General features: G+C 43.8%; 1 protein-coding gene across 3 annotated transcripts in view; it reads left to right on the forward strand.

Annotated features, from left to right (window-relative positions):
* Window positions 1-26077, forward strand: part of LOC121280981 (teneurin-2-like) — a 787212-nt gene that overhangs the window by 630926 nt on the left and 130209 nt on the right. For all 3 annotated transcript variants that reach the window (XM_041193486.1, XM_041193489.1, XM_041193487.1), the window contains one exon: window positions 9213-9407. In XM_041193486.1, the coding sequence (XP_041049420.1) occupies window positions 9213-9407 (195 nt within the window). The remainder of the gene's footprint in view (window positions 1-9212; window positions 9408-26077) is intronic.

Consider the following 26077-nt stretch of genomic DNA (forward strand, 5'->3'; position numbering starts at 1 on the left):
TCTTCCCAAACCTAAGAGTCTCAGTGGAAAAGGTAAGTACTTTGTCCGTGAGGTCACTCAGTTACTGTATTCACAAAGCCCTGATCTGCTGCATTGGTGGCAGATGTAAAAAGCAAAAAAACATTTGTTTGACTGCATTATTTAAGAAAAGGCAGCATGAATGAAGTATTGTTGGCAGTTAAACCCACTTACAGGTGTATAAAATTATTATCCTCATCAATCACAGATTACATCTGCAAAAATGTCAAGGAATTTTATCGAAAGTTTAATTAAACAGCTGTGTATTTTAATTTGTTGATCTCTCCAGGGTCACCTGTCATGTTTTTAATATAGATCAGCGTCCTTCAGTTCAGTCTTTTGAAATAAAATCTGATTTTTTAAAAACTAAATCAATTATAATACACAGTAGATTAATTACACGTCGTGAAATTTGCTGCTTACCTCAGCAGAGCATTCCTGAAGGTTCATGAGGACAATGACGGCACACACCTGACAGTGACTTTTCCTCCAGCTAGGTCTGCCCCTGCCTTTTACTCAATTCACACTGTACCTGTTAGCTTTGCTTTCTCATCCCTTCAAAGCAAGACCAGAAAAGCTCCATATTGAAACTGCTCTAACCTGCCTGTGTATCTGCTTCTGATAGCAGTGAAGTGCCAGACCAACAAGCATAAAAATGTTAAGTTCAAATTAACATGATTTTGGTGTTGGAAGGTGTCAAAATTCAATGCAAAAATGTTTGTTTTTCTTTTATTACGGAAAATGCCTAATTGGAAGTAGCAGCAAAAATTGATTAGATAGATATAAACCAATTGCTGACATCATGATAAAATATACTTACTTGTAAAACCTACAACTTAATAACAATTTTCTTGTGTACTACATGCGATGATGTCATTTCCATCAGAATATTATTTTGAATATTTCATAATAAACCATAAAATATGATCATGGACCTAAAAGCTACAACTTGCCAATAAACTAGTAGAGAACCAAGCAGGACCATAAAAAGTTCAGCCACCATGCCGAAAGTGGGCAAAATGTTCCTGTCTCCAGCGCACATTATCTTGATGACTGCGAGATGTACTTCCTCAAACAGTGGGAAAAGTCACTTTTTTCAAAGCAAATGAGCACATATTGTAGATCAAAGTATCACACTGTAATTATATCTTGCTGCCAGCTTTGAATCTCAAATGACCGCACAACAGTGAGCTTCTTTCACAACTTTGACTGGAATTACCATCATGTCACTGGGCACTTTCACTGCTAACAGAGAAAGGTGACTTCATCCTCCTCAACTTTCCACCTGGACTTAATCTATACCTTGGTCCCAGGAGTTAACATAGTTCAGCTCTGGCACTTAGGGTTTGATGCTACCCCCAACATCTCCTTTCTTTGGTGAAATCAATGAATGGATTAAAATTGTTCAAGTCCACAAATCAATCCAAGATTGCCCCAATCCCACTTGGCAACATTTTATCTTTACTGACTTCGAAGTTGGCTAAGGCCCCTGCTGCAGACAGAAAGAAGCCTACTTTAAATCTCAGCCTGATGACATCATTGGTGTCATGATGGCATTTTAACTCACATCTCCGTGTGGTCAAACCCAGCAGGTTTATGATAGCGAAAAATTGGGTGGGAATTTACGCTCCCCCACTGGCAGTTTGAAAGCAGGGACATGGAAAATCTAGTGGGCGGATGGCAGGCCTCATGCCTACCCACCTGCCCCTGCCCCCACTGCAATTTTACCAGCGGTGGGAGTAGTGTCAGGCGGCCTATCCGCCAGTGGGCCAATTGAGGCCCTTAAGTGGGCAATTATTGCCCATATAAGGGCCTCATCCAAAGAGGCCCATGCCCAGCTGCCAGCCCAGCAGTTTTCCCTGTGCAGTCTAATGGCCTCCTTAACAGTTCCCATCCCACATGACCTCTGAAACCTGGCCCCTGCCCCCCAAGCCCACTCCTGCCCTAGACATATCCTATCAGTTTGGCATCTGCCAAGGCCCCCAAATGCATACAAAATCCCAATCCAGCACCAAATGCCTCAAGTTCTGAGTGCAGGACCAGTGGTGGCCACCACTCTTGGTGGCGCTGCCGGTACTGGAGAGTTGCTGGCCCCTGATTAGCTGACTGCTCTCAGAGGCAGGAATTCCTATCCCTTGGGTCGCTGAAATCCTGCCTCCTGTCTTTTAACGGTCAATTAGCCATTAAATGGCTGTGGAACAGCCATTCTTCATCTGGGCAGGCTCCCTGCTGACTTCTTAGCTGGGGGAATGGGGACCACTGTGCCCCATAAAATCCAGCCCAACATTACTTGTGGAATCTTCATGGGCCACAAAGATACATTGGGCCTTGTCTAACCTGGCTGCTCACCACTCAGTTTGACGTTCCTTGTGTTCCCAGTAGCAATCTGACCCCCCTGTGACTTCCCATTCCTGCCTCCTGCCATTGACATCACTCCCACCTGCTTTGGACAGGAGTCAACTTTGGGAAATTGAATGAGACCCAAGGATTAACATATCTCAAGCCTGATGCTAGGGTTAGTTTGACAGATTGTCGCCCTGCTCTACCCTCAAACACTGATTCCTGTCCCTGTTAAAATCCGCCCCTGAGTGATTTCCACCAATATAGCAGTCAGTTTTTATGAAGTGCCAGCTTTCAAAAGAAGTCCCATACATTGGACTGTTCATCTATCACACCCTGCTGTCTGTTGGTATTGTCCTCAGGTTTCACTTCAAAATGTAATGAAAACTCTATTATTTTACTAAATGTAAAAACATTATAAACAACAGAGCTTTCTGTAATAAAGAAAGCTCAAAATAAGAAAAGGAAATTGCTCTGAATGTTCAAGCATTAATACTACAATTGTGCTGATTTCAAAAATAATTTACTAATGTCTCCCTCCAGGCTCAATTGTTCATACTAGTGTTGTAACCACTACAATGCTATACCCACAGAAAATTATTCTTAGTAAAAATACGTACTATATTTCAATCTAAGTAACCATTGCAATGTCAATATCCCTGCCCAGAGCTGTTCGTGCATCAGTCTGCTAATCTAAGAAGGCTCGGATTAAAGGTAATACAAAGGCATAAGAACATAGTAAGAGGAGTGGGCCATTCAGCATCCTCGAGCTGTTTTGCTATTCAATTAGAACATGCATGATCTGTACCTTAACTCCATTTACCCGTCTTTGATCCATATCCCTTGACACCCTTCCTTTATAAAATGCTGTCAATCTCAGTCTTGAAAATTACAATTGATTCAGCAGCCACAGGCTTTTGAGGAAGAGAATGTCAGATTTCTACTACACTTTGTGTGGGTATAAGTGGTTCCTGATTTCACTTTCGAAGAACCGAGCCCTAATTTTACAATTGAATCCCATCGTTCCAAATTCCTCTGTCAGAAGAAATAGATTCTGGCCCAGATTTTCATCCCTGGGTTTGGCTCGCCAATTTGGGAGATTTCCAGACTGCACGAGCCCGACCTTATAAAATGTTCATCCGGAGGTCGGATTTTCAGTCAGGGAGTTGGACTGAAATGGGATTTGGGACGGGGCACTCTACAATTGCGGAGGCTGCCAGCTACCGAGGTGGGCTGGGCGGATAGCCTGCCTCTGTGCTGCAACAGTGTGTTTTAATAAATAAAAGAGTAAAACAAAAAAGCAGCCTTCACCCTCATCCCCTCACTCCCCGCACACTCGCTTTGCCCCATCCATCCAACCTAATTTTTTTTCAACTAGAGGCATGGCAGGGCAACTCAGTCCCATGTTATGTACCACCTGCAACATGTGGATCTTCCTTGCGCTCTGACTGACCCAGTGAGCTCTGGGTTTCAGAGCTTGAGCAGCAGCTGGAGGCACTGAGGTGCATCCGTGAGGCTGAGAGTTTTGTGGATAGCACGTTTTTAGACATGGACACCCCACAGCTTACAGAAGTGCAGATAGATAGGAAATGAGTGACCATCAGTTAGAAGAAAGGTGTCAGTCAGGTAGTCAGGAAATCCCCAGGGTGCATCTCACTTGAGAACGATTTTTCTGGTTGGAAAATGGTGAGAGTGACGGTTCCTCTGGAGGGGGAGCGCAGCCACGCTCATGACACTGAGTGACTCAGCTGCACAGGGGGGAGGAAAAAGAGGGAAAGAGTAATAGTGGTTGGAGCCTCGATAGTAAGGGGAACAGACAGGCGTTTCTATGGCCATAGACATGACGCCAGGATTGGATGTTGCCTCCCTGTTGCCAGAGTCAAGGATGTCACTGAACAGCTGCAGGGCATTCTAAAGGAGAGGGCAAACAGACAGAGATCATGGTACATACTGGTACCACTGCATACGTAGAAAGAGGGATGAAGTCCTGCAAGCAGAATTTAGGGAGCTAAGAAGCAGATTAAAAAACAGGACCTCAAAGGTGGTAATCTCTGGACTACTTCTGGTGCCACCCGTTAATGAGTATAGCAATAGATAGGAGGTTAGTCCCGATGAATGCATGGCTGGAGAGATGGTGCAGGAAGGAGAGCTTTAGATTTCTGGGACATTGGGACCGTTTCTGGGGGCAATGGGATCTGTACGAGGCAGACGGGTTGCACCTGAAACAGATTGGGACCAACATCCTTGCGGGGAGGTTTGCTAGTGCTGTTGGGGAGGGTTTAAACTAACTTGGCAGGGGGATGGGATCCTGAGAGGAGGTTCAGCAGGGGGAGATGCACAGCCAAAATTAGAAGAGAGAGCAAGTGAGTCTGGAAGGCATAGAAATTATACACCAGTTAAAGCACAAGGGAGTTTAGCAAGGTTGATTGGTATTTATTTTAATGCAAGGAATCTGACAAATAAGGCAGCTGAGTTGAGGGCACAAATTAACATGTTGAAGTATGATGTCATTGCTGTCACAGAGACATGGTTGAGAAAGGAGCAGGATTGGCAGCTCATTATTCCAGGATATTGGGTCTTCAGGCGAGACAGGGGAGGTAAAAGAAGGGTGGGGGGATATTGAAATATTGATCAAGGAATCAATTACAGCAGTAAGGAGGGATGACATCTTAGAAGGCTCCTCAAATGTAGCCATATGTATAGAACTGAAAAACAAAAAAGGAGCAGTCACATTACTGGGAGTGTACTATAGGCCCCCAAACAGTCAGAGAGAAATAGAAGAGCAGATATGTAGGCAAATTTCAGAGAAGTGTAAAAATAGTAGGGGAGTAATAGTGGGGGATTTCAACTGAGTTAGTCATAGTGGGATAGGTTTACAGGGAGTGGAATTCTTAAAAAGCAATCAGGAGAGCGATTTAAGCCAGTACGTAGAAGGTCCTACAAGAGCGGGCTGGTTCTGGACTTAATTTTAGGGAATGAAGCCGGTCAAGTGGTAGAGGTATCAGTGGGGGAGCATTTTGCAGATAGTGATCATAACTCCATTAGATTCAAGGTTGTTATGGAAAAGGACAAGTATGGGCCAGAAATTAGAGTTCTAAGTTGGGAGAAGGCCGATTTTAATAAGATTAAATATGATTTGGCCAGAGTTGACTGGGAGCAGCTACTTTTAGGTAAATCTGTGTCAGGGCAGTGGGAGTCATACAAGAAGGAAATAGGGAGAGTACAGGGCCAACAAATTCCTGTAAAGATAAAGGGTGAGACCAACAAATCCAGGGAACTCCAGATGTTGAGGGATATACAGAATTGGATAAAGAGAAAAAGGGAGGCTTATTGCAGATACTGAGGGCTCAAAACAGCAGAAGCCCAAGAGGAGGATAGAATGTGTAGGGGGGAACTTAAAAAGGAAATTAGAAGAGCAAAAAGGGGGCATCAATTGGCAGGTAAAATAAAGGAAAATCCAAAGTTATTTTACAAGCACATTAAGACTAAGAGGATAACTAGGGAAAGAGTAGGGTCCATTAAGGACCATAGTGGTAATTTGTGCATGGAGCCGGAAGACATAGGTAGGATTCTAAATGAATACTTTGTGTCGGTGTTCACAAGTGAGAGGGATGACATGGGTATGGAAATCAGGCAGAAGGACTGTGATATAATTAAAGAAATTAGCATAGAAAGGGAGGAGGTTCCAAGTGGTCTGGCAGGCTTAAAAGTAGATAAATCTCCAGGCCAGGATGAAACGTATCCCAGGCTGTTGAGTGAGGCAAGGGAGGAGATAACAGGGGCGCGGGCAATAATTTTCAATACCTCTCTGGCCACAAGAGAGATGCCAGAGGACTGGAGGACAGCCAATGTGGTGCCATTATTCAAAAAGGGAGGAAGGGATAAACCAGGGAAGCACAGGCCAGTCAGCCTAACCTCAGTGGTGGGGAAACTATTGGAAGCAATTCTGAGGGCCAGAATTAATCTACAGTTGGAGAAGCAGGGATTAATCAAGGACAGTCAGCATGATTTTGTTAAGGGGAGGTCATGTCTGACCAATTTGATTGAATTTTTTGAAGACATGACTAGGTGTGTAGATGAGGGCATTTGACGTAGTCTACTTGGACTTCAGCAAGGCTTTAGATAAGGTCCCGCATGGGAGACTGATAACAAAGGTAAGAGCCCATGGGATCCAAGGCAATTTGGCAAATTGGATCCAGAATTGGCTGATGGCAGGAAGCAGAGGGTGATCGTCGCAAGGTGCTTTTGTGACTGGATGCCTGTGTCCAGTGGGGTTCCACAGGGATCGGTGTTGGGTCCATTGCTGTTTGTGGTATTTTTAAATGATTTAGACTTGAATGTAGGAGGGTTGATCAGTAAGTTCATGGATGATACGAAAATTGGTGAGGTGGTAAATAGCGAGGAGGATCGCCTTAGATTACAGGAGGATATAGATGGGCTGATCAGTGGCATATGGAACTTAATCCAGATAAGTGTGAGGTGATGCACTTGGGCAGGACAAACAAGGCACAGGAATACACGATGAATGGTAGGACCCTGGGAAGTACCGAGGATCAGAGGGACCTTGGTGTGCATGTCCACTGGCCCCTTAAGGTAGCAGGATAGGTAGATAAGGTGGTTAAAAAGGCATGTGAGACACTTGCCTTTATTAGCTGAGGCATAGAATATAAGAGCAGGAGGTTATGCTGGAACTGTATAAAACGCTGGTTGGACCAAAGCTAGAGTATTGCGTGCAGTTCTGGAATCCATATTATAGGAAGGATGTGATTGCACTAGAGAGAGTGCAGAGGAGATTGACAAGGATGTTGACTGGGCTAGAGAGGTTTAGTTATGAGGAGACATTGGATAGACTGGGGTTATTTTCCTTGGAGCAGAGGAGGTTGAGGGGGCACATGATTGAGGTTATAAAGTTATGAGGGGCATATATAGGGTAGACAGGAAGGAACTTTTCTCCTTGGTGGAGGGATCAGTAACCTCGGAGCATAGATTTAAGGTAAGGGGCAGGAGGTTTAGAGGGGATGTGAGGAAGGATGTTTTCACCCAGAGGGTAGTGCGAATCTGGAACTCACTGCCTGAAAGGGTGGTAGAGGCAGAAACCCTCATAACATTTAAGAAGTATTTGTATGTGCACTTGCAATGCCATGGCATACAAGGCTATGAGCCTAGTGCTGGAAAAAGGGATTAGAATAGTTAAGTACTTGTTTGACTGGCGCAAACTCGATGGGCCAAAGGGCCTTTTTCTGTGCTGTAGATCTCTATGAATCTATGTCAACTCATGCCCCCCACCCACTCCCCATAGCCCCTCATACACCCCCTGCCAACCCATGTTCCCCACCCACCCCCATTACCCCTCATACACCCTATATCAAATGTTCCCCTCTATCCACCCCCCAATGACCCCTCATATACCCTATGCCAACCCATACTCTTCACGCACCACACTTTGCCCTTACCCCCTCCAGCTAACTCACCTCATATCCTTGGATACTTCCATGACATCTTTGACAATTCCTTGACAGCTGGACAGTTCTTTGATAGCTTGACAGGTCCTCAACAGATGGACATTTCCTTGACAGCTGGATAGTTCTTTAACAGCTTGACAGTTCCAATGAGTTTGTGCATAGAAAGTGCATAATCACATTTAATTTTAGCAATCCCAAAAAGCGCCTTACCTCTCCCAAAAGGTGCCTTACCTCTCCAAACAGAGTACCCTGGCTATCAAAACGAACAAGTTCAGACCTCGTCTTACCTGTTCTAATATGCATACTCCGGGTTTCACACTCCTGGCCTTCCAAAATTCCGCTTCAGTGGAGGCAGCTAGTGATTTAAATTGCCAGCTGCCTCTAAAAACCTTGCAAGCATGAACCCCGACTCATGTCTCACCCCTGCAAAGATGGAAAGTGCTGGGTTTGAGGGCAGGAGTTATGATTTTCTTCAATTTCTGGGATTTTCGCCATGACTGAGAGTGTCTTCATCATGGCAAAAATCTGAGCCAATGTGTCTACCCATCAAATCTGAAACACCTCAATTAGATCACCCCCTCAAACTACTATACTCAAGGGAATACAAGCCACGTAGATGCATTCTTTTCTCTTAATTTAACACTTTAAGCCTTGGTATCATTCTCGAGAATCAGCTCCATGGCTAGTATATTATTCCTGAATTTTCAGTGCCAACTCCATTACCCCAAATGAGCTGAGACAAGCTATCATGATAATTTAGCAGTTGGCTGAAGAGTGTCAAATCTGACATCTTGGAGAAAGCCTTCTATCCATGGGGGATGGTGTGGCATCCAGGGAAACCAAATTAGAAGAGAAAAATGACTGTATAAAATGTGGAAGGAACAATATAAGTGCACTTTAAAAAATGCTAGTTACTTTCAAGTATGTGGAGACGCTGACAGCAGCTTCGTGTGGCTGTGAGAAAACAACTGTGACATCAAAAGAGTTATTGTCACTTCACAAGAGATCTTAACGGGCTAAAAATTCCTCTATCCACTGTGCATAGCGACGTGATAAATATGTTTGAGAAGACTTTCTCTGTTCAATACTCTCAGGAAATTAGAAACAGTATCTCTTAGAATAGAGGGTCTCTATGAAAGCACATTTGAGATGTCATTGCACAGTACAGTCAAAGGAATTCTTACCCCAGATGTCAAAAAATAAGCCATGGAAATGACCTCCTCACATGAGAGGCACTAGATCCTCTTAACATTGAATTTCAAATTTTTAGGAAGTAGGTTCACAGAAATAGTTATTTTTAAAATATGCATTTTACAATCGAAGTGTATGGTTACCACAGAAATAAGCTTTTACTTCTCTCTTTGTCTTTTGTTTTTGCCTGTGCCTCTCCAGCTGCTTGCCCTGTACTGTGCAGCGGTAACGGTCAATACTCCAAAGGGAACTGCATCTGCTACAGTGGCTGGAAGGGAGCCGAGTGTGATGTGCCCGTCAGCCAGTGCATTGACCCTGCATGCGGAGGCCGTGGGACCTGCACCGCGGGAACCTGTGTCTGCTCTGCAGGCTTCAAAGGCGGGAACTGTGAGGAAGGTAAAAAGGCAGTAAAAATATGACATTGCAGAAATGCTGTCAGTGTACTCAAACTACATTGTGCTCAATCAGTTAGTAACAGATTTAGAAAGAGTTACTTCCACTTAAGATTTTAGGGGGTTAAATTGGATAAGCCCCAAAAGCAGACATGGGAGTCACAGTACACTTTGATTTCAAAATCCTCATCCTTGTTTTCAAATCCTGCCATGGTCTCATACCTCCCTATCTCTGTTACCTCCTGCAGATCTCTGCATTCCTCCAATCCTAAATTTTTGCACATTCCCAAATTTTATCACTCCCACCGTTGACACCCGTGCCATTAGCTACATAGGCCCTAAACTCTGGAGTTCTCTTCCTGTACCTCTTCGCCTCTCTATCTCTCTTCTCTATTAAGTTACTTCTTAAAACCTACCTCTTTGACCAAACGCTTGGTCACCAGTCCTAATATCTCCCTGTGTGGCTCGTGCCAAATTTTGTTTGAACATTTATGAAGCACCTTGGGATGGCTTACTACATGGAGGGACTATATACATGCAAGTTGTTGTTGTTAACCCATGCCCATTCATTGTTGCACGCAGCACATTAGACTGGTGTGTCTGACCATTTAAATAATTGCAGCATGTAGCCAGCACTACCTCACTGTTTGTTGGCTGCACACAATGCTACTGAACAATAATTTGCACTTAAAAGGGGAAGTGAATTGTGGCTGCAAGAAGTGATGGGCATGTGCATGGAATCTGTGCTGTAATATATGGAAGATTGGCTAGAAATGCATGAGAGCCAATAACCTCCAGAAATGTATAAATTTCAATGAGCAACAAACCTGTATTTCATGATGCCTTTAGAAGGCACTGTTTGACATGGTGTTTATTTTTGAGAGGCTAAGACATGGCATTGACTGGAGAATGGATTAGGAAAATGGCAGCAGTGGCTGCAAATCAGTGTTGCATTGATTCATGTCACCATCTTACTGCATTACTAACGGTCATAGGCACATGCATAAACCCCTTTACCAATTTGGCACCCAGACTGTTTCTTGGACCCCATTTCCAAGTCTTCTTGTAGTCCCTGAGAGAAGCAAGAGTCTCCATTTTCTTTCATATTTTGTCTCCTTTAGTTTTCCTTTTAGTATTAGACCAAGGAAAGTCTTACATATATATAGTATCTTTCACAACCTGCACTTTACAGTCAATGATGGACTTCAGAAGCGTAGTCACTGTTAGAATGTAGCTAAGGAAGTGGCGAAAGTTTACATTTCATTGAGCACAGAACCACTATAGCACAGAAGGAGGCCATTCAGCACCACCCACGTCCCGTCCCCCCCCCCCCCCCCCCCACCCCCAACCACCCCCCGTCCCCACATCATGTCTATATCAGCTCTCTGAATGAGCAGTGCACCTAGTGTCATTCCTCTGCCTTATCCTCATAATTTTTTTTTATTCATGGGTTGTGGGTATCGTTGGCTAGGCCAGCATTTATTGCCATCCCTAATTGGCCTTGCTCAGAGGGCATTTAAGAGTCAACCGCATTGCTGTGGGCCCGGAGTCATAAGTAGGCCAGACCTGGTAAGGACAGGAGATTTCCTTCCCTAAACGGGATTAGTGATCCAGATGGGTTTTTACAACAATGGTTTCATGGTCATCATTAGACTTTTAATTGCATATTTTTATTGAATTTAAGTTTCACCCTGGTGGGATTCCAACCCAGATGCCTGGATTACCAGTCCAGTGACAATACCACGATGCTACTGCCTCCCCATTCTTCCTTTTCAGAAAATACCTGTTCAAACTAACTGTAAATAAGGGTTATGGTGGCCACTGAGTTTATTGAAATAGCTGACAGTATATGACTTAAAGTGTCTGATTATCAGACCAGCAGCTGCTAGCAATCGGACTTATCAGAGCATATCCCAAATGTTATCATGTCACACTGGTACTCATCAACTTCCCAGTTCATACACTGACTGCAGAAAGTATCCATGCATCATGCTAATACCCATCCAATACCCTGTTTACATAGTCACTTTACGAAATATCAGTCTGCCATACCAGAACCTGGCAGCTATTCTCTAGTGCTTGTGCTTTACTGGTTGTAATCATTTTTTTTCCTTTAATTTACAAGATTATAAAATTGAAAGTTTTGGAGACATCTCCTTTAGTAAAATGGATCAATGCACTTTGAGTCTTGTACTGTCGCTGTAGTGCAATGATAGGAGTGTTTCTGGCCCCCATTACATTTTATTTAAAACCAATCTTGGGGCTGGTTTCTTTGAATCAATAAGGTGCATCCTCAGTTAATCAATCATCCTTGCCAGTGCCACATCAAAATAATTGGATGTGAGGCAGGTTGTGGCAATAAAAGGTCAAGTTACCTGTCAAGCACAAGTAGGCTGTTTGTGGATTGCTGTGAGCAGTGAAGCCAAGTCCACAGTGAAGCTGAGTGATGCAGTGCCAAGAAATGCAGCAAGTAAAACACCTGATAATAGCAACTCCACATGGAACTTGGCAGAATTTCCTCATGATGACCAATGATATAACAGGGTAACAATGAACAAATTAGGATATAGAAATGGCATGTTTTCAGCAGTAATATTCAGTGAAATAAATGCCAGCGTCCCTACGTTTTGAATCATGTATTCTGACTGTATTGCAGTTATACAGGAATGGTAACATAGTGGTCATGATTAATACTTGACTAGTAACCCAGAGGCCTGGACTAATGATCCAGAGACATGAGTTCATATCCCACCATAGCAACTGGGAAACTTAAATTCAGATAGTTCAATAAATCTGGGATAAAAAGGGATAGTATGTGTCATGGTCACAATGGGCTGAATTTTTTGGGCCACCCGCAGACGAGTAAGCTAGCTGGTGACCTGGAAATTAGGGCAGCATGCCCACCGCTGGCCTGCCTGGCCCTGCCCGCAATATTACGAGCAGTGAGGGAGGCATCTGGAGGGCCGCCCATCGTGGCCCAGTTGAGGCCCTCAAGTGAGCAATAATGCCCAATTAAGGGCCTCATCCCACGCTGCTCTGATTTAACGGGCAGTTGGCAAGGCCAGCGACCAGTCTGTAGTTCGGTAGGTTTAACCCTGCGGGCGGCTGGTCAGCGAAAGTTGTGGGGGGCGTTAGTGAAGGATGGTGGGGTGCCTCCTTCCCAGACCTCCTGTGTTAGTCAGAGGCCCTTCCCTACAATTTTGTCTCCACATGTTCACCCTCCCCCAGTCCTGTCCAGCAAACCCCCACCCCCAGGGTCTGGCCCTGGCAGGATTCTGGACATACCTGAATGTCCATGTCCATCATTGTGCACCGCCTCCTTGCTCTATCTGCTGCACTAGCAGTAGCTTCTGCTCTTGCCGCCGCTGCCAATGTGTAGAGCTCCCAGATCTATGAGGCAGGATTTCCTTCTGGAGACAGGCGGAAGTCCCACCTCATATTAATTAAAGTAGGGCAAGCCGGCTAAGCAGAGGCGGGCCTGTGCCTGACATTTATGCTAGGGTGTGGGGAGCCTGTGCCCAACATATTATACAGGCCCATGTAACTACTGACTTGGTGTAAAAAACACCTCCTTCTTTAATGCCCGTTAGGAAAGGAAATCTCATCCTGAGCTGATTTGGCCTACATGTGACTCCAGAATCACAACAATATGGTTGACTCGTAACTGCCCTCTGATTAGCCTACAAGCCTCTCTGTTGGCATGGCGATGGCTCGCCACCACTATCTCAAGGGAAATTAGAGATGAGTAATAAATGCAGGCCTTGCCAGTGAATGAATCCTGTGAATGAATAAAAATATTCAAGCAACCTTGGGAGTTTACTGTTTTTATTGTAAATAACAACATCTTTCCTTTATGCAGCATAGCAAAAAGCCACAAAGTGTTTTACAGGAACTCGATCAGTCAAGAATTAACTCTGAGCCAGGAAGAAATCATTAGGACTGTTGACCCAAAGCTTGGCTAAAGACAGAGCTCTTAAGGAAGGTCTTAAAGGAGGAGAGAGGTGGAAAGGGCTTGGGAGAGATTTCCAGAGCTGATAGCTTGTTAGCTGAAGGCACAGCTCCAAGTGGCAGGGCAAAGGAAATCAGAGATGCACATGAAATGAAACATCTTTCAAACTGGACTTGTCTGCTACTAACCTGGTTTCAGCAGAATTAAGTTACTCTTCCTTTTAATATATCGTAAAGAGCAAGTGTTGGAGATGTCCTTCAATGTATCAAGATAGTTTTCAATGTTTCCTTTCTCGTCTGAATTTCATTAAAGGTTTATTATGCACACAAACATATGAAATAGGAGCAGAATTAGGCCATTCGGCCCCTTGAGCCTGCTCCGCCATTCAATTACACCATGGCTGATCTATTTGTGTTTTGAATTCCACATTCCCATCAACCCTCAATAATCTGTGATTCCCTTGCCTAACAAGAATCTATCTACCTCTGCTTAAAAATACTCAATGACCCCGTCTCCACCGCCTTCTGAGGCAGAGGGCGGAATCGCCCCAGATTTGTACTAAGTACGGTAGTGGGCAGGATAAAGGACATTTTACCCACTGGCCACAATGGTGTGTTTTCCCGCTGATCTGGGCAGTAAATTTAATGTGGGGGGATGATTCCAATGAGCAGGGCTTATAATTAGGTGCAGATGTATTAAAATGATGTTCCCGACGTGCGACGCTGGGAAAGGTGACCTGCCTTTGATGGGCAGAGTGAATGATCGCAAACTGGTTTCATGAGGTGTAAAACCAATTTTTGGCCCTCCTGCCATATTGTCCGCTCATGCCTGTCCTGGCACCCAACACCAACAGGGGATGGAAAATTCCAGCCAAAGAGTTTCGAAGTCGCACAACACTCTGAGGGAAAAGATTTATCCTCACCTCTGTCCTAAAAGAGCGACCCCTAATTTTAAAACAGTGCCCCCTTGTTCTGTACTCACCCACAAGAGGAAACATCCTTTCCACATTCACCTTGTCAAGACCATTCAGGATCTTATATATTTCAATCAAGTCACCCGTCACTCTTCAAAACTCTAGTGGAAACAAGCCCAGTCTGTCCAATATTTCCTCATAAGACAACCACTCATTCCAGGTATCAATCTAGTAAACCTCCTCAGAACCATTTTCAATGCGGTTTACATCCTTCCTTAAATAAGGTGACCAAAACTGCACACAGTATTCAAGATGTGGTCTCACCAATGCCCTGTACAGCTGAAGCATAACATCCTTACTTTTATGTTCAATTCCTCTCTTAATAAAGGATAGCATTTGATTAGCCTTCTTAATTACTTGCTGTACTTTCAATTTAACTTTTTGTGACTCATGCAGCAGAACACCTAGATTCCTCTGCACCTTGGAATTCTGCAGTCATCCTCCATTTAAGTCATACTCTGCTTTTTTATTCTACAACTTCAATTTTTTCCCCAAATTATACTCCAGCTGCCAAAATTTTTGCCCACTCACTCAACCTATATATGTCTGTCTGCAACCTCCTTATGTCCTCTTCACAACATACTTTCCTACCTACCTTTGTATCATCTGCAAATTTAGCTGCCATGTCTTCGTGCCCCTCAATAAAGTCATTGATATACATTGTAAAAAGTTGATGCCCTGGCACAGACCCCTGTGGGATTCCACTTGTCACATCTTGCCAATTAGAAAAATACCCATTTATGCATATTGTCTGTTTTCTGTCAGCCAGCCTCTCTTCGATCCACGCTAATATGTTACCACCTGCTTTTATTTTCCGCAATTACCTTTGATGTGGCACCTTATCTGATGTCTTCTGGAAATCCAAGTATTGTATGTCTGCAGGCTCCCCTTTATCCAAAGCACATTTTACTCCTTCAAAGAACTCCAATAAATTGTTTAAACATGATTTCCCTTTCACAAAACAATGCTGACTCTTTCCGATTGCCATGAGTTTTCTAAGTGCTCAACTATAACCTCCTTAATGATTGATTCTAACACCTTTCCCACGACAGACATCAAGCTAACTGACCTATAGTCTCCTGTTTTCTGCCTTCCTCCCTTCTTGAATTGAGGGGTTATGTTTGCCATTTTCCAGTCTGGTGGAACCTTTCCAGAATCTAGCGAATTTTGGAAAATTAACACCCCCAATGAAACTACTACCACATTAGCCACCTCTTTTAAGACCCTAGGATGAAGTCCATCAGGACCCAAAGATTTGTCAGCCCGCAACTCCATCAGTTTGCTCAGTACCCCTCCCTGAGTCATTGTAATTTTAAGAAGTCCCTCCCTCCACCTCCTAATTTACAACTATTACAGGAATGTTTTTTGTATCCTCTAAACTGAAGTCAGAAGCAAAATATGTGTTCATTTCATCCACCATTTTCTTATTATCTACTATTAACTCATCATTTTGACTCTTTAGATGACCAACACTCAATTTAGTTACTCTTTTCCTTTTCAAATACCTGTAGAAACTTTGCTATCCATTTTTACATTTCTAGCTAGCTTTCTCTCATACTCTAAATTTCTTTCCCCTGAATAACCCTTCAGTCATTCTCTGCCATCTTTTATATTCTGACCAATCGCCTGACCTGCAACTCATCTTTGTGGAGTTGTATGCTTTTTCCTTAAGTTTGATGTTTTCCTTAACTTCTTTAGTTAACCACAGATGATGAGTCCTCCCCTTAGAATTTTTCTTTAGAGTGGAAATATACTTATTCTGAGTATTTTGAAATATCCCCTTAAATGTCTGTCACTGTTTCTCTATTGATCTATCCTCTAGCCAAGTATGCAAGTTCACTTCAGCTAGCTCAGCTTTCATCCACACATAGTTGTCCTTATTTAAGTTCAAAATACAAGCCTTAGACTCACTCTTCTCCCTTTCAATCTGAATATAAAATTCAATCATATTGTGGTCGCTGCAATCTAGGGGTTTTACTCTGAGGACATTCATTAATCCACATCACCCAGTACAAAGTCTAATATAACCTGCTCTCTGGTTGGTTCCAGAATGTGCTGCTCTAAGAAACCTGGGCCAGGATTTCCCGGTCAGCGAGCGGGGAGCGGGGCCCGGTCGCCAACACATAAAATGATGAGTGGTGACACCGGGCGGATTTTCCAATGTCACCGCGCCCCATTTAAATTTTTAGGTAGGCGAGGCTCAGCAGAATCAGCTGTGTGCCTGCCAACCTATCAATGGCCAATTGAGGCCATTGAAGAGTCATTAAACTAATTAATGCACCTGCCCGTCCAACCTTAAGGTTGGCGGGCAGGCCAGGAACCCTGGCGGGCATTAGAAAAAGCATGAAACCTCATCCACGGGCAGAATGAGGTTTCATGTAGGTTTTAAAAAATGTAATTAAAGTGTACATAAAAGTTATAGACATGTCCCAACTCACGTGACAGTGTCACATGAGGGGACATGTCAGGGAATTTTTTTTTCCAATTTTCAGATTTTTAAATGTACAGCCGATCTCCCTGAGGCAGCACTTAAATGTCTGTCACTGCTTCTCTATTGATCTATCCTATCCTCTAGCCAAGTATGCAAGTTCACTTCAGCTAGCTCAGCTTTCATCCACACATAGTTGTCCTTATTTAAGTTCAAAATACAAGCCTTAGACTCACTCTTCTCCCTTTCAATCTGAACATAAAATTTAATCATATTGTGGTCACTGCAACCTAGGGGTTTTACTCTGAGGACATTCAAGGGGACAGAAGTTAAGGAAAACATCAAACTTAAGGAAAAAGTATACAACTCCACAGAGATGAGTGGCAGCCTCAGGGAGATAAGTGCGCATGCGCTAAAGAGCAGACTCTCAGTTTAGGGATTCCACCCTGCCCGCACAAGGAGCACACAGCGCATCCGTGCGAACGTCACTCTGGGCTGGCCTTAATTGGCCCGCCCACGTAAACTGGCAGCACGCTCCCAATTGAGGGCACCGATCAGAGGCACACCTCTGCGCGCCCGCTCTTCAACTCCCCCACCCACCCACACACACACACACACACCACCCCCCCCCCCCCCCCCCCCCCCCCACCCCCCCCCCCCCCACTGCCCCCTTGAAATCTTGAAAGCATTCTATGAATTCCTCATCCAGGCTGCTACTGCCAATCTGAGTTTTCCAGTTTATATTTGGATTAAATTCACCCATGATTATTGTCATCCCTTTATCACAAGCGCTCAATACTTCTTCCTGTATACTTTGTCCTACATCATGGTTACTGTTAGGGTGCCTGTAAACCACTCCCACTAGTGACTTCTTTCCCCTACTATTTCTCATCTCCAGCCAAACTGATTCTACATCTTGATCTCCTGCACCAAGGTAATTTCTAACTATTGCACCAATTCCATCCTTGTTTAACAGTGCTACCCCTCCACCTTTACCTAGTTTCCCATTCTTCTTGAATATCATATACCCCTCAATATTCAAAACCCAACTCTTGTCATCCTGCAGCCACATCTCTGTATTGGCTATCAGATCAGATCATATTTATTTACTTCAATGTGCGTATCAATTCATTCACTTTGTTATGAATGATATGTACATTCAGATACAGAGCGTTTAGTTTTGTCTTTTTGTTATCTTTCTAACATCTAGTCTTGACTGTTGGTGTATTCTTAGGTTTTTTTTTTCTCTCTGTCCCTTCCTGCCATTCTCTGACCCTTATTTCCCATTTAACTGTTTTGCTACCCTGCCTTGACTGTACCGCTTGATTTGTTACATCTACCTAAGCTTGATCCCTCACCACCGACCGCCCCCCTTGTTTAGTTTAAAGCCCTCTTTACTTCACTAGTTATGTGGCTCACTAGAACACTGCTCCCAGCATGGTTCCAGTGTAGACTGTCCCAATGGTACAGCCCCCACTTTCCCCAGTATTGATGTCAGTGCCCCATGATCCAAAACCCACTTCTCCCACAACAGTCTTTGAACCACACATTCATCTCTCTAAGCTTATTTGTCCAATGCCAATTTGCGTGTGGCTCAGGTAATAATCCAGAGATTATTACCTTTGGGGTTCTGCTTCTTAATTTGGTACCTAGCTGCTCATACTGACTATGCAGAACCTCTTTCCTTGTCTTGTCTATGCCGTTGGTGCCTACATGGACCATGACAACTGGATCCTCCCCATCCCACTGCAAGTTCTTCTCCAGCCCTGAGCAGATGTCCTGAACCCTGGCACCTGGCAGGCAACACAACCTTCTGGACATAACTAGCTATGTGTTAACTTGACTTAAGACTGATAGCTGTCTGCTTTATAATATGAAGATAATGCTAGTTGTGTGTTATCCTGTATCTGCTAGCTATGTACTATGTCTGTGCACAGACATAGCAAACTACATGCTTTCCCTGTACAAACACACCACTAGCTATGTGCTATCCTCGGTAAACACACTGCTAGGTCAATTATCCTCCTTGGGACACACTCCTAAGTCTTCATTCCATCTTGCTATAAAGTAAAGCAACACTTGATGTCTGTATTTGACTTACTTACAGGAGACTCCAGTGTATTACTGTCCAGTATCATACTCTGCGCTGGCGATAAAAATCTATTGACAATATAATACACTCACTACTTCTACCAGTATATATTATTTTAGAGTAGCACAGATTTTCTTTTAAAAGCAGCAGTATTTTAGCATTCATTCATGACTGTGTTTTATATAGCACCTGAGCTCTTTGATATTTTACTGCTGCATCACAGAGTCCAACCTGTATGTTATCTTGTATGTACCATGCTTCTACCATTTTGATGTCCTTCCTGTAACTCAAATTTAGTACTATTGTGAATCCTAGTATTCTGTTATTTAAATTGCACTCCAAATCTCAGCAATAGAATCATAGGGCAGAATTTTGCCCTTGATGGGCGGGCAAGCCACACCAGCTCAGTGGCAGGCGGGCAGCCGGTCGCTGCTGCTGAAACGGACCCCACTGCCATTTTAAGTGGGCGGGCCAATTAAGGCCCACCCAGCAAGCCGCCCGACAGAAAGCGCTAAGCGCTTCCTGTGCCGGGGGGCGGGGGATTCCCCAACTGTCAGAGTGCACTCTTTCGCACGTGCACACGAAAGAGCGCCCATTTCCCTGAGACTAAGTGCTGCCTCAGGGAGAGCGCTGAAAGGTAGGCAAATATAAAAAATAGAACAATACAAAATTCATTAACATGTCCCCTCTCATGTGAAAATGTCACACGAGATGGGACATGTTAATGAAATAAACAAAACCTTTATTAAACTTCTTTAAAACCACTGTCAAACCTCATCCCTCCACTGGATGAGGTTTGTAAAAAAATCATGTACCCGCCTGCCCGTTGTGCCCGTGCGCCGAGTTGAAATTCACATGAGCCCCTCAAAATCGTCGACAATTGGCAAGTTAAGGGCCTTAACGAGGCCTTTAATTAATGGCGGATGCATGTCCCGCTGCTGAGCGCATCCGCTGACTGAAATATCGCGATGCTGTGCGCTGACGTCAGGACGCTCGCGCGACATTTTAAGCGCTGGTGTGCGGGCTCTGCCACCCACACGCCAGTCAGAAGATTCTGCCCATAGAGTTATACAGCACAGAAACAGGCCCTTTGGCCCATCGTGTCCGTGCCGGCCATCTATTCTAATCCCATTTTCCAGCACTTGGCCCATAGCCCTGTATGCTATGACGTTTCAAGTGTTCATCTAAATACTTCTTAAATGTTGTGAAGGTTCCTGCCTCTACCACCCCCTCAGGCAGCGTGTTCCAGATTCCAACCACCCTCTGGGTGAAAAAAAAGTTCCTCAAATCCCCTCGAAACCTCCTGCCCCTAATCTTAAATCTATGCCCCCTGGTCATTGACACCTCCGCTAAGGGGAAAAGTTTCTTTCTATCTACCCTATCTATGCCCCTCATAATTTTGTATATCTCCATCAGGCCCCCATCTCAGCCTTCTCTGCTCTAAGGAAAACAACACTCGCCTATCCAGTCTCTTTTCATAGCTGAAACTCTCCAGACCAGGCAACATCCTGGTGAATCTCCTCTGCACCCTCTCCAGTGCAATCACATCCTCCCTATAGTGTGGTGACCAGAACTGCACACAGTGCTTCAGCTGTGGCCTAACTTGCGTTTTATACAGCTGTTTATGTTTAGTCTCCATTTTGCTGCTCACTAAGTTCGAGCTGCAGAAAGCAACTCAGCAATCCGATGCATTATTTCAGGTTAATTTAACCTCACTGGAAGCAATAGCTCTCTTTATTATATCTAGATTGATAGAAACTCCAAATGAATATTGTTGTTCACCCCCATCAAAAAAAAGCACCTTAAATGGAATTCCTTCCCTTTACCCACAGCTGATTTAAAATCAATGGCTGAACCTTCTTTCCTGTTGATTTGCTGTGCTATTTTAATATGCCATAAAGAACTGAGAAAACGACACCTTGATATTTAACCCGGGGGTGTGTTGTAGGTAATTTTAACTTGGCCAAGCTGGCAAGTAACTGACTATCGGACTGGTCGCTCATTTTGCACCCAGTGAGTAATTGTGAGGTTCTGAGCCACACTAGAAAGAGTCCAGCTTTCATCTTTAGGTAGAAGGCTCAAAACACAAGGGGTGGAATCACCTGCTGCCATTGGTGGCAGGCATGCTTGGCGGCGTAAGCAGATAATATGGTGGAAAGGCCAAAAATTGGTTTCACGCCGTCGTGAAACAACTTTGCGATCATCCACTGCATAACATCAATGGCGTGCTGTGTTTCTCGGTGTCCAGTGTCAGGAACGTAATTTTAATGTATTTGCATCTCATCATCATGTGTGCCTGCCAGAATCATTCCCGCACGCTGGATCATCCGGACACATCGGTGTGATAGCACGTTGACGTGTTTTACAACTGTACATAAGCAACATGCACCTGGTGTGCTGCACTTCACTCAGGACTTTGAGGTTTGTTTGCCTACCTTGCTTAGGGCAGCACTTGCGGTCATCAGTGACAGGCTTCACAAAGAGCACCACATCACTTTTAGGGAGGCTCACAGGCAGGTCTCTACAGACAGCCGTAAGGCAGGGGTAGATTTTCAATGGTTGCAGGGCAAGGGCTTGCTTGGGGAAGGGCGAGACGTGGCCTCAGGCAAGGGAAGAGGCTGCAGGGCTCGAGCAGTACTGGGGAAGGGGAGGATCCCACGATGTGTGTGGGGACATGTTGATCTGTGCAAGTGTCCTCAAGAGGGTGAGGGCTGAGGAGGCAGTCTCCAGAGGAGATGAGGCCAGATGGAGATGTGAGGCTGTGTGTGAGAGAGTGAGTGGTGTCCCTTGAGCTGGCAGTGAGTGAGATGCCAGTGAATGTGTGATAAGCTTGTGAGTGTGTGAGTTTAGAGTAATGAGATGGTTGCCTTACCCTGGCAGCACGGATGAGATCATTCATCCTCTCTCTGCACTGGATGGCGATCCTCTTCTATGCAGTATTGCCACTGCCCCGCAAGCCTGAGTGGTGACACTGATGGGCCTCCAGTGGCCAGAGTGGGGATAGAGTGCAGTGGCCCTCCATGGCATCTATAAGGCATTCCAGGTACGCATCAGAAAACCGGTGGGCTGTAGTCTTCTTGCCTCTCGGAGCCATGACTTCTGTTCAGCAGTCCTGGGCTGGAAGCATTGAGAGCTGTGTGCATAGGTGCAGGTCAAATATGGTGCCCAGTGTGATGAAGCGGTGAGGTGACGGCATGGTGTGCAAATCGGAGAAAGCCTGCCAGTGAAATGGCATGTTTCCCGTGGCCGCATTAATAATGAGGCGGGAAGGGGGCGAAAGGGCGCAAAAACTCGCCATTGTGGCCGGCAGGTAAAACATTGTTTTACACGCCCCCTACCACGCTTCATGCAATTGTGGGATGATTCTGCCCAAGGACTGAGCTAACTCATCACTGTTGGGGCAACATGAAATCTAAACAAAGAAGCAGAAAATTCCGGCTGAGTTGACTTTCCTCATCGCTAGCCAGTGGCCTTAGTGGAGATGCATTGCATGCATGTCCAGTGAGGACAGAAGCAATCTTAACTGACCAGCTTACTGTTTCTGTAAGAATGCCCACTAGTACGAGATACCAGAGACTGGCTACTACCAGTGGAACGTTCTCCGGGATTGTATTCAATTTTCTTTTGGGCAGGATGGGAAAAGAGGAGTAAATTGGAGAACAAAGTTTTGATAACATTCACACTCAAACTTGATGCAATGAACAGAATAGAAAGTGGGCGATCGATTCTTCTTTGAATGCTGTTCTCGGAACAATCTGCCCAAAAGCTCCCCCTGGTGTCAGTAATATCTTTTTAATCTTGCCACATGTTATGCAAAAAAAAACACTCCTACTGTCCTCCAAATGCGATTGCTTGTGTGTGTGTGTGTGTATGTGTGTGTGTGTCCTTTTAATAAAAACATGCATTCCGCATTTTCAAATATAATTTTTTTCCAGAAGAATCACGGATTCATGGAATACAACGTTGGGAAGTGTGAGGTCATGCACTTTGGTAATAAGAATAGAGGCATAGACTATTTTCTCGATGGGGAGAGAATTCAGAAATCTGGAGTGCAAAGGGACTTGGGAGTCCTAGTCCAGGATTCTCTTAAGGTTAACTTACAGGTTGACGCGGAGTTACAAAGGCAAATGCAATATTGGCATTTATTTTGAGAGGACTAGAATATAAAAGCAGGGATGTGCTGCTGAGGCTTTATAAGGCTCTGGTCAGACCACATTTAGAATATTGTGAGCAATGTTGGGTCCCGTATCTCAGGAAGAATGTGCTGGCCCTGGAGAGAGTCCAGAGGAGGTTCACGAGAATGATCCCAGGAATGAAAGGCTTAACATATGAGGAACGTTTGAGGACTCTGGGTCGATACTCGATGGAGTTTAGGATGAGGGGGGATCTGATTGAAACTTACAGAATACTGAAAGGCCTGGATAGAGTGGACGTGGGGAAGATGTTCCCATTAGTAGGAGAGACTAGGACCCAAGGGCACAGCCTCAGAGTAAAGGGAAGTCCTTTTAGAACAGAGATGAGGAGAAACTTCTTTAGCCAGAGAGTAGTGAATCTGTGGAATTCATTGCCACAGAAGGCTGTGGAAGCCAGGTCATTGACCATATTTAAGACCGAGATAGATAGGTTCTTGATTGGTAAGGGGATCAAAGGTTACGGGGAGAAGGCGGGAGAATGGGGTTGAGAAACTTATCAACCATGATTGAATGGCAGAGTAGACTTGATGGGCCGAATGGCCTAATTTCTGCTCCTATGTCTTATGGTCTTATGGTCTTATGGATGAATTAGTTTTGTTTCTGATTTTTCGATGCTGCATTAATTCACTAATACATTCCAGCGTCGCTCTCTCCGTGACATTGATCAATACAAGAGCAACTGATTCAGCTAAATCGAAATTGAAAACCTAGTATAAATCCAAAAGCTGTGTCTTCTCTCCAGGGAATTCTGTGCAAGCCTTCTTAAAATATGAGATTTGATGGTTTAGCAGCCTAAGTGATAAGAGTAATCTGCTGCAAATACATCAGAAATTTTATTAAAGAATGGAAATGATTTTATTGATCTGTGTTTCTAAAAAGAATGGACTCAGCTGATTTGTATGCAGTTCCAAGCTGTAGAGCTTTAAGGAAATAGAATTGGAGATAGCTGATCAGTGAAAAGAAAGCTCACAGAGTAGTATTCAAGCTCTGAACATTGTGTTGATCATATTTGAGTTGTTCATAATATTTGCCTTGTGTAGCAATGACATTGGATTTGATAATTGTGGTTCACAATTTTATGCTGCATAAACCAAGCTCAAGTATTACTGAGCCAAATACTGAGCAAAGGCATCCTCTTTTTTGGCAGCAGCAGTTTCTGCCAGTTAATTGTATGAAAAATAATCATCAGCAAGGTTGCCAACTTAAATTCACATGCTGAGATTCAACAAGAAAGGTTTATTTCTGGGTTAAGGTTCCATCAGGTCGTTTGTAATCACCATTGTGTTACAATCTCCGTAGAGAACAATAACTTTTTAAAAGAAATTCGAGCTTCTAGTTAATGGCTGAAGAGGACAAAGATAAGATTTCACATTTTAAGAGTCTTATTGTAACAAACAGACTAAAAGTACCATTGACTAAACACTATTTTTATAGGCAACTTATACTTTGAACTATTGAATAGAACTTTCCTCTTTTACTTTCAAAACAATTGAAAAAAACTCACTTTACAGGTATATATTATACTGTCTTTGAAGTAGACATTCAATTCTCCTCGGATCAGTCCAAAGTGATTCTCAGCTCCCCGAGGTTTGCTTCTATTCTTTCCCTTTCCCAACCTGGTAACTTTTAACCCCAGAAATATCTTTCACGGTGAAGGTTTTTCCTGGAGATTTTCTCTCTGGCACAAACTAGGTGAATCTTCTAGGCTCATTTTAACTCCTCACAAATTTCATCTTTTCAATCTGAGGGCAAATTCCTCCCACATTTCTGTGTAGTGAACTATAAAGGCTTTTGGCCTCCAGTCACTCTCTCTCTCTCCTGGATCCATGCAGATTAATTTTGTCTTTGTGATATTCAGGAAACAGACAGTGTAAAGTATACCAGTAAAGTGAGTTTTTCAATTGTTTTATTTTCCATAGTTCAAAGTGTAAGGTGCCTATAAAAATTAGTTGATGGTACTTTTAGTCTGTTTGTTACAATAAGAGTATTAAAATGTGAAATGTCATCCTTTTCAGCTATTAACTGGAATTCAAATTTTTATTAAAATTATTGTTCTCTACGGAGATCGTAACAGAACGGTGTTACAAATGACCTGATGGAACCTCAACCCAGAAGCAAGCCTTTCTTGCGATATTTTGGAAAAGCCTGCAACCCGATCTGACAGTGGCTTTCCCGGCACCTTTTGCCTCTCAAAACCCATCTCCACAACAATGTAAATCACATGGGCTTTGTCTCAAGGTAGGAATGCTGATTCACTGTTCTTTAGATTCTGACTTTTTCCTATCCTGGAATCAAATGGACAGTTAAAGTATAACTGCTTGCAAACTGACATTCTCAACACCTTCCTTTGGGCTTTGGAGACTACCAGTCTAACCACTGTAAGTATAGATGTTGCTGCCATTGTCTCCAAGTATAAGCACCTTACACCTTCTTCCCAGGAAAAATATTTAACAGCCACAACAGCCAGGCCTATTGGTAGGTAGACTTCAGAACAGGTCAGATGACCTTTTCATTTTACCCTAAATTACAGACACAGTCCAAAAACAATCTTATAAACCTCATAATTGTAACAATTGTCTTGTTTCTTCCTTTCTCTTTCTCACCATTGATCAAGACATTTATTCCACCACAAATCTCTTGCACATCTGTACGTGCTAATTTTCAACGTGATGTCAGGTAGACTGTAACAGAGTGTACAGATGAATGAAAGGTTAGTTGACCTGTATGTTCCTGTGCATTACACAGCTGTCAGGTATACATCAGCAAGGGCAATAGCTTGGGAATGGTGGGAAAGAAATAATGTTTACAAAAATATCTGCATCCATAATCCTTAACTCAGTCAAGCCTTGGCTTCATCAGAACCAATTTCCTGAACCCTTAAGTCAGGGAAACATTCCTCTCCCCAGGTGAATGTCAGGAAAGAGTGTAGATTCCATTGTCTCTGGACCATCAGTCCTTTTACATAGCACAAGATTCTCAACACTTTTCTATAGGGTGGCAGCAGAAGACCAAATTAGCAACGGAAACGATTTGGGAGAT

This window comes from Carcharodon carcharias, chromosome 8 (genome assembly GCF_017639515.1).
Source record: "Carcharodon carcharias isolate sCarCar2 chromosome 8, sCarCar2.pri, whole genome shotgun sequence".
NCBI lineage: Eukaryota > Metazoa > Chordata > Chondrichthyes > Lamniformes > Lamnidae > Carcharodon > Carcharodon carcharias.